The sequence below is a fragment of the Microcaecilia unicolor genome, chromosome 9 (assembly GCF_901765095.1).
Source record: "Microcaecilia unicolor chromosome 9, aMicUni1.1, whole genome shotgun sequence".
Lineage (NCBI taxonomy): Eukaryota > Metazoa > Chordata > Amphibia > Gymnophiona > Siphonopidae > Microcaecilia > Microcaecilia unicolor.
Window position 1 is genome coordinate 123,952,157 of NC_044039.1, and position 9,807 is coordinate 123,961,963.

Here is a 9,807-nt window from a genome sequence, read left to right on the forward strand (position 1 = left end):
GCATATAATGTGTATAGCACTGTGTATGTCTAGTAGCACTATAGAAATGATTATTAGTAATAGTAGCTTCTTATAATTCCATCAGATTTTATTTATTTTATTTTTGTTACATTTGTACCCTGCGCTTTCCCACTCATGGCAGGCTCAATGCGGCTTACATGGGGCAATGGAGGGTTAAATGACTTGCCCAGAGTCACAAGGACCTGCCTGTGCCGGAAATCGAACTCAGTTCCTCAGTTCCCCAGGACCAAAGTCCACCACCCTAACCACTAGGCCACCAAAAGTGGCCAGTGTGTCACTTAGCTGCTTCAGCGTCCAAACTGCCAGTGAGCTCAAGACAGCGTATCCTCTCTTGCTGTTGTCAGCTGGCTCAAAAGGCACTTATGGAGAAGTGAGGGGTGTAACAACATCAGCGGATCCTTTTCTAAAATACCACTGGAATTGAGCTCATCTAAGTACTAATTAGTGCCAATTAGTGCTTGCTAAGGCCATTTATTGATAGTTATCACCAGTTAGGTGCCAATTAGTTTACAAACGCAAATGGCGCTATTCTATAAATGCGTGCCCAATTGCATGCCTATCGGTGGGTGCCATTTCTAGAGTGAGGGGATATGGATGGATTGTCAAATGCAAACCTCTCCCTGACCCCATTGCCAGGACTGCCTCCCTTCACTCTGGATAGTTATGCACATCACGGGGTTCAATTCTAAACGTGGGTGCCCCAATGTCATGTAATGAAAGCCTTTTTTTAAATTGAAATTTCCAAAATAGCACAAAATAGTACTTTACAAGAAACGATATAGCCCACATCTCCGGAAACAGAGAGGTTACAAAAAGAAAAACCATTAGGAAATATATTAAATTAACATATAATTACACTTAAGATATACTTACATAGGTGATCTAATCAAAATTCCACCTATAAATTAATTACTTAGCTTCCCTATCTATCAGTAGCCTCTCTAGCTGATCTGGTTCAAAGAAAATATAGTTGGCATCAGGAAAAGTAATAATATATTATTTCTTTGGATTTTGCTCACACCTTCTTCAGTAGCAGATCAAGGTGTTACATTCAGCTACACTAGATATTTCCCTGTCCTTGGAGGACTTACAATCTAAGTTTGTACCTGAGGCAATAGAAGGTTAAGTGACTTGCCCAAGACCACAGGGAGCAGCAGTGGGATATGAACGCTGCACCTCTGGATGTCAAGACCAGTGCTCTAAGCACTAGGCCACTCCTCCACGTTTGAAGGAGATCTTAGAAAAAAAAGTAGCACCCAGAGCCAACACTCTACTTTTAATTGCAAAAACTGTCTACACCGAAGTTGAGTAGCCCTAGCCATATCAGGAAATAATTGAATTTTCATTTCACAAAAGAAGTCATCTTTCTTCTTAAAGTAAGTTTTTAAAACTGAAACTTTGTCTAGCTCTGAAGCAAAAGAATCCAGCAAAGCAAAGCGCTCAGTGAAATGGTCCCGAGTAGTTTCCAAAAAAGCTGAAATACCATTTCCATTAACAGTCAATACCTCAGTCTGGCTCGCTTTCAGAGCCTTCTTTGGCAAATCATAACATTTAGAAATAACAATAGTATCAGAATTTGCCGACATAAGAATTGCTTTGAAATATTTCCTCAATGGAATCTCAGCAGAGAGCAAAGAACAAAAAGCCTATTTTATAAATGACAGCTGGGCACCCAGATTCCATTCCAGAATATTGACTTAACCTAGTATCAATGCACCTTATGTTTATGCAGTCACATTCCACCTGGCATAATTACGGGAGAACAGATGCAGCAAAAGCATGCGTAACTTACAGTATTCTGTAGGTTTTTTGTTAAATGTATAAACTTGATATACTGCCTTTAACTGACAAACAGAGCAAGGCGGTTAACAATAAAATAAAAATAAAAGCAAGGAAAAGGAGCTACAATGCTTTGACAGGAAAGATGAGCAAGCACACAAGCAAAATCAAGCTCTCAAATAAAACAGACATAGGTCTTCCTTCTCCCAGGTACCGGCCACTCCAAGAGACCGTCTCAATCAACCAGTATAAGCCTGCTTGAACAACCAAGCCTTCAACAGGGCCTTAAATTTCTTTATATAGTTCACTATGGAGAGATAGACGTGGAATTCCAAAGATGGGGAACAGCAAAAAAGAATGCACTGTGGGCAGGACGAGGCCCTGGTAAAACCATGCAGTGGTTGTTGATAGAACATGGAATAGTTAATATAGACAGATATAAAGGTGTACCTTGCATGCTTAAGTGCCAGAATTGCCCTTGCTCTGCCTTTACACACTATGAGGTCCTTTTACTAAGCTGCAGTATTGCTAGTGTGCGCTTACTGCAGCTTAAAATGGCTTACTGTGGGACGCGCTCAGGCATCCTGCGCTAACTTTGAAATCATAGTGTGCTGTTCACTCACTAAAAACTTTCTGATTTTTGTTGGCAGGTGCATGTCTGGAGTGGAGAGTGCTGACTGGTGCGGGATTAGCGTGTGAGCCTCCAAAATAGGTGACGGTAAGTGCTCATTTGCTAATTTCTTTTAATGGCAACATTAGCACATGGCCATTAATCTAACAAATGGAAAATTAGCCATTTTACCACTGTGTAAAAAATGGCGTTTTAAACACTTTTTGCCGCAGCTTAGTAAAAGGACCCCTATGCCACTTACACACACCCTTACAGAATAGCAGTTAGACGCTGTGCTGCCACTTACTCATGGTAATTGAATAAACTAGTTTCAATTACCGGTGAGACAATCCATAGGTTGGCTCAATATTTAAGGAACAGTCCCTCATTTCAGTTGCAAGGCTTATTGCTAGGCCCTACTGAACTAGATCACTGATGATATGTGAAACACTATTGGCTTCCTCTTGACAAGTGGATCATCTACAAGGTTCTTCTTTTGACTTTAAAGGCTCTTAGAACTGGCCTGCCTTCTTACCTCTCTAATCTTACCATGCCATATACTCCAGCTTGGCTCCTTTGTTTTCTTAACGATTATTGCCTTTGCCTTCCAAGTCCCAGAAACGCACAGTTAGAATCCACTAGACACAATGCTTTCTTTTTTGTTGTCCATTTCCACTGGAATTCTATGCCTCTTTCTATCTGAGCTGAACTCTCTTTTAAGTTTAAAGTTGCCTTGAAAACGTGGCTCTTCCATTGAAAACATGGCTCTTCCATCAGGCTTTCGACTCTACTTAGGTTTTTGGGTTACTCCCCTATTACCTTTTCCTTATCCATTTCTGTCACCCCGTTCTTTGCGTTGTGGACTTTACCCTTCAGTTTGAATGCTAACTTTCCTATTTAAAATTGTAGTTCCTTTCCTTCTCTGATTTGATGTGAAATTTTAGCATTATACACCACTGTGATTTGCAAGTTAGTTAACGGTGATATAGCAAATCTCAATAAACAAATAAGTGCCGGTATTCTGTAAATTTATGATCACAAGCCGCATGAAAATGTGGGCACTCAGTTGAAGGGGTTGGGTGGAGAGGGGTGAGAATCACTGATTCTGGGATGCTGAAGAACACCTGGGTCTCAGCTGTATGTACTGAGAACATTGTATCTTGGGTTGGGTTGGGTTGGGAGGATGGGATATAAGGGGAGGGGTATTGGAGGTTTGGTTCATGTTAGGGGATTAAGGTTTACTCTATTTTGTCAGGTTGTTCATCTTCATTTTTGGATTTTATTGTATTGTTTTCTACTGTTTTTGATGGAGCGATATTGCCTTTTTGTATTTTCATTGCAATAAGAATTTATTGTTATTAAAAGAAAATGTGGGCACCCAATAATAGAATTGCCCTTCAGGCATACAATTTGATGATAGTCTGTTGATGCACATAATGTGCAGGAGTGCTTGTGAGAATTACCCTCCCTGTGCATATACTCCCGGATTCTATACATAGTGCCCAAAACTGGGCACCGATCCTAGATGTGTGCTCAACTAAATTGGCTAACAAGCCAATTAGTGCCAATAATTGGGTGCTCATTGGCACTAATAGGCACCAATTTGAATTTGCACATACATCTTTCTACACACTCTGCTATCACAATGTGCACCCAAATCCTATCCATGCAACTCAGAAGGGGGTGTGGCCATGGGAGGTGCATAGGCGGGTCAAGGGCATACCTAAAATCTGCGCACAGTGTTATAGAATACCGGGGATGTGCATCCAAATTGAGTACCAGGAATTACATATTTGGGTGCCGAAATCAGTACTCAATGCTATTCTATAATGTGCGCTCTTCTTTGAATGGTCATTATAGGATAGCATTGGCTGCCTATTCTTTTCGGCACCAATTTTTGAGGGCCCCCACCCCCATTTATTGAATCTAGCCCATAACCCTGTGTGATAAAAAAAATACTGGCTTGTAACTGTTGTCTCCTTTTCTTCCAGTGTTCTTGCCATATGCTTCGTGGAAGGATGGCCGCAGTAGAGCCACTCACTGCCCTCTCTCGTTGGTACCTCTACGCAATTCATGGCTACTTTTGTGAAGTAATGTTCACAGCTGCCTGGGAATTTGTTGTAAACTATAACTGGAAGTTTCCTGGTGTCACCAGTGTTTGGGCCCTGTTTATATATGGCACGTCCATCCTTATTGTGGAGAAGATGTACCTATATTTGAAAGATAAATGCAACATAATAGTTCGCTGTTTGATTTACACTCTCTGGACATATATATGGGAATTCACAACAGGACTTGTCCTAAGACAGTTCAATGCCTGTCCATGGGATTATTCACAATTTGACTTTGACTTCATGGGTCTGATAACACTGGAGTACGCCATTCCATGGTTCTGTGCCGCCTTCATCATGGAACAGCTAGTCATCAGGAATACGCTGCGTTTGCGGTTTGATGAAAACGCAGAGCCAGGTGTGCCCGTTATGACCACACTGTCCCTTGCAAATGGGCATATTAAAACTGCCTGAACTTGCTTCCCTGAGTACGCAATGTGGTGCTCACCAGAAACTGTCATTGACGGCTTCAAGAACTGCCAGTTCTTGTATGATATTTAATCTACATGGGCACGCATGACAAAAAAGTTTTTTAATATATATATATATATTTTGGACTGCAAGGATTCGTGTCATTAGCTACTTGATAATCTCGTAGCTGTGACTTTTAACCAATACAAAAAGATATTTGTCTGCATTTATTTGAAGGAAAAAAACCCAATATAGTCTGAGATGGGAAATCAACTATTGGAGGGGCCTAGTGCCCTGTGTTAAGTGTAACTCTTAGAGATTGGTTTGTTCTATTTGACTACTTTGGTACTTGCAACCAATAACTTCCCTGGGATCCTATTTTTCTAACATAACAAAGACATACGGTCATGCAAAAGAGGCTACAGTGTAATGTTTGATTTTTGTCCCATGGCATGCATTTATACTGTCCTTCGATTAATGGCTATAAATGGTTGCTAGAATTTTCTGAGGCCTTTTCCAGTTGTTGACTTCTGCCAGTCACACTCCAAATCCTAGCAAACAGGCCAAAATACCTAAATATCTCAGGTCTTCCTCCCTGTGACAGGACCCAGTTCATTATCTGTTCCAGATCCCATCAAATGTTCCATAGTACAAAGATTGTAGCAAGAGAGCAGTCCTAAAGATCTCTCCCTTCCCAAAGAGTCATCTGTCATCACTGAGCATGAGTGATATCAGTGTATACAGGTCAACGTCTTGACAATTGGCGCTAGTACTCACAAGTTTTAAAATTCTGCTAATTCATCCCTTTTTTGTGTCATTGTGACCAAGAAGGAAAAGTCACTCCTTGAGGTCAAAGTTCTTAACGGGGCAATTTTATAACATAGAACTCAGAATTAGGTACCTGGAGAGCACATGGTAGGAGCCTATTCTATAAAGAAACGTAGGCACCTACTATCCTTTATAGATCACAAGCCTAACCATGTATTAATATAGGGCTTGATATTCAGTGCAAGTCAACCAGCCAGAAATGGCCGCTGACCAGTTAACTCACGTCTTGGCGGATAACTGGTCATTTTCAGCAGCATTTACTGGTTATGACCACTGAAAATGCCCTGTTAGCACCAAAAATAAAGCTGGCGATATTGGGGGCATTTCAGGGGTGTGACCGATTAAGTCCCGATATTTGGAGCTTAACTGGCTAGGCTTAGCAGCCAAATAAGGCCGCATAAAAAGCAGGATTATCTTTGCCTGCTAAACCATGGCCAGTTAAGACTAAATATCAACTTAACTGGTCATGTTCTAGCCGGTGTTGAAGAACCCAGATATTCAATGCCGGTCGCCAGAAGTGAGTAATCAAAGCACCCTGATCCATCCATGCCCTCCCATAGCCATGCCCCCCCCCCCCCCCCCCCCTTTGAGATGCACGCGAGAGAATTTGGGCATGGATCCTTATAAAATCAAGGGTAATCAGATCTGCGTGCAAATCCAAATTAGAGCCAATCGACGTCAGTAATTGATTGTTGCCAGCCAGTTATTGATTGCTAATAGCTCATTAACTAAATTAATTGTGTACAGATCTCAGGATTGCAAACAATTTTGGGTGCTCAAATTTGGGCACCATTTACTGAATCCCAGAGAATGGGTGCATAAATGTTAGTTATTATGTTATAGAACTGCCCCATCAATGACTAAGGGTGTCTGGATTTGAAGTACATTGATTAAAACTTAGGGTTTACTAGATAGACCATAGCCTTAATCGCTTGTCCCACTGTTGCCAGTTAATTCAATGGTTTTGGATATTTCACAGCATAAAATCTGTCCACCTGATATTCAGCGGGTACTATATCTAGAAATTCAGCAGGTAACATATCTATACATTCAGCAAGTAACTTACCTAGATATTCAGTGGGGCCATACCTGGATTTACAACAGCATATCTGGATCTCTGTAGACCACCCTGGCAGGATCCAGGGGCAGAGCTGGGAGCTACTCCGGAGACAGGCAATAGTCAGCACCAGCATCCCGATAACTTAGGACAGAACAAAAAATGTTGTTCTGAGTTACGACTATGGTTATCCGAGTAATGGGGCTGAGTATTACCATTGTCTGGATATTCAAAGCTCTTCCTATTAGTCAGCACCGATATCCAGATAGTAACCTGCATGGATTATTGGGGTATAACTTCAAACGCCAATGCCAATCATGGAGTTTGAATATTGACCATTGTATTTTTACATGACAAATCATGCTGAAATCTGAATAGAGTATTTGCTTTTAATCGAGCTATTCTCAGTAGACAGAAATTGTACTTGATAACTTTTTATAATTTGCTTGATGATATGTCATACCTTGTCAGTTGACAATAGCAGCTTGTGCATACCCACCCTATGCCTGACATAACCTTCAAGGGAGGGTGTACTGTAATTACTGTCACTGTGCAGCTGTATAAGTCTTGACACTTTTACCTGGGTCGCACAGGAGCTCTCTTTTGTTGTTTCCATACACAACTGTTCTGAGGGCGGGAAGGGGGAAGCATCTCCATTATAACAAATGGAATTGTTGGTTACAAATCTCGATATGAACAAGTATTGACAAAACAGTGTTAATTAGAATTCTTCTGTGGCATGCAATGTCTCATGAAATATCCATAACACGTAGTTAGATACTAGTCTTTTCTCTAGGGTTATCAAGTGTATCCATGAACCTCCACTGAAACCATGAAATCAAAGACATAATAAATTGTTAAAAACATTTAGTGTGTGCTTATTATGCTCTTTGAATAGATTTCTCCAAACACAGCATTATTTCTGCTGGAAAGGTAAGGCAAATCAGAGGGGTATATGCAAATTGTAGATAAACTCACTGTGACAAAGATGCCATCCTATAACCTCACTGGTAATTTGGTGGGGCTCCAGGAAAAGGGCTATTTCTTCAAGAGATTCTTGAGTAAAGTAGTAGGGTAGGCATGTTAGTCCACTTTTAAAGGTAACAAATAAAAATAAAACAATATCTTTTTTATTGGACTAACAATACATATTTGATGAGCATTCGAAGGTAACCCTTCTTCTTCAGATCAGAAATTCAGAACTGAGCAAATGATGACATATATCAGAATATATCTATGAAACATAAATGCATTCCAATGACAGTCTCTTGGGAAAGGTAGGGGTGTGTGGGGAGGGGGGTGAGAAACAGGGATAGATAGATGCGTGATAAGAGAGTGGCAAAGCAGTATAATTTTATGGTTTATAATGTGATAGAAAACCCAGATCTTTGTTAAAACCTGTCTAGTGGGTGCCAAAATATTTCATCATTTTAGCTTCAAAGGTTTTACATTCGTGGATGGTTTTGAAATTTTCTTTTAGTGTTCTCACCATAAAGTCATTAGCGGAGTGCTCTGGTCTGGCAAAATGCTGTCCTACAGAGATATCACCCTGGTTAGCTGTATAGTTTCTGATGTGGTATCTGTGTAGATTCAATCTTGTCTTAAGCATTTGGCCTGTCTCTCCAACATAGCATCCTTTTTCACATTTTTTGCATTGAATAATATATACTACATTTGAAGAAGAGCATGTGTAAGATCCCGTATGTTGATTGTTTTTCCCATGTGAGTGACAGTGGGTTCCTGTGATCAGTGGTGTAGCTACGTGGAGCCAGGGGGGCCCCGTGGAGTGGAGGAGTGGCCTAGTGGTTAGGATGGTGGACTTTGGTCCTGGGGAACTGTGGAACTGAGTTCAATTCCTGGCACAGGCAGCTCCTTGTGACTCTGGGCAAGTCACTTAACCCTCCATTGCCTGCCGCATTGAGCCTGCCATGAGTGGGAAAAGTGTGGGGTACAAATGTAACAAAAATTAAAAAATAAAAATACTGCGAGAAGATGAGGACCTCAGCTGGCAGGGGCTGGAGTCCCCCACCAGCAAAGGCAGGCAACGGCGGGTTGACGGCGGGAGGGGTGGTCGAGAGGGTCGGTGGCAGGGGGGGGGGGGGGGGGGGTTGGCGGCAGCAGCGCTGGGGGGGGCTAAAATGTGCCCCCTCACCTCAGGCTCTGGACCCCCCTCCTGCCAAAGCCTGGCTACGCCACTGCCTGTGATATGTGTTCACACAGGTTGCAGCTTGATATCTTGCAAGGACATGTATCATTCTCTTTTTCAGTCTCTACTAGGAGTTTTGTTTTCACTAATTTTTGTTTCAGATTTGGTGGTTGTTGGAAGGCCGGCATAGGTGGAGCTGAGAATATGTCTTTCAGTAATTCTTCTTTCTGGAGTAGCATCTGTAGAACTTTTATGATTCTTCTCAGTTTTACAAGCTCTGGATTGTATGTCACTACAAGGAGCACTCTCTTTTGTTTGTACTGCAGTAAGGGAGTCTTTTACTAACATACGCTAACGTTGTTAGCTCATGCTAAAAATCAGCTGTCGCTAAACACTGAGACGCCCATAGGAACATAATAAGCATCTCAACGTTTAGTTCAGCTGATTTTTAGTGTGAACTAAAAACACTAGCGCACCTTAGTAAAAGACCCCTTCAGTTTTATCTGGTGTTTTTTCTTTTTTTTTTTTTTTTATGTTTTAACTTTTTTATTGATGATGTATTATATTACACGTGAGGATCCATAAACAAATATATCATACAAATTGCATAACCATAAGATCAAAGACAGAAATTATACTATTATCATCAAACTTTTAAATTTATCCCCACCATTTCTAGTATATATACTATTCAATCTACTCCCACCTCTTGGAGATTGATCCATGCTCCAGAAAAGGCAGTATATCCTAATAAATATAAACATAACCCAATGCTACATTTCACTAGCACATGCCTTTAAATAACACTTCACTGTCAGATGTTCAAATTATGGAATCCAAGTAA

General features: G+C 41.0%; 1 protein-coding gene across 4 annotated transcripts in view; it reads left to right on the plus strand.

The window, feature by feature from the left end:
• The window catches only part of TMEM229B (transmembrane protein 229B), a 113,473-nt gene extending 106,310 nt beyond the window's left edge, over nt 1-7,163 (plus strand). For all 4 annotated transcript variants that reach the window (XM_030213871.1, XM_030213873.1, XM_030213872.1 and 1 more), the window contains 2 exons: nt 2,451-2,518; nt 4,402-7,163. In XM_030213871.1, coding sequence (XP_030069731.1) covers nt 4,414-4,935 — 522 coding nt within the window. In that variant the 5' untranslated portion in view covers nt 2,451-2,518; nt 4,402-4,413 and the 3' untranslated portion in view covers nt 4,936-7,163. The remainder of the gene's footprint in view (nt 1-2,450; nt 2,519-4,401) is intronic.
• The last annotated feature ends 2,644 nt before the right edge of the window (nt 7,164-9,807 follow it).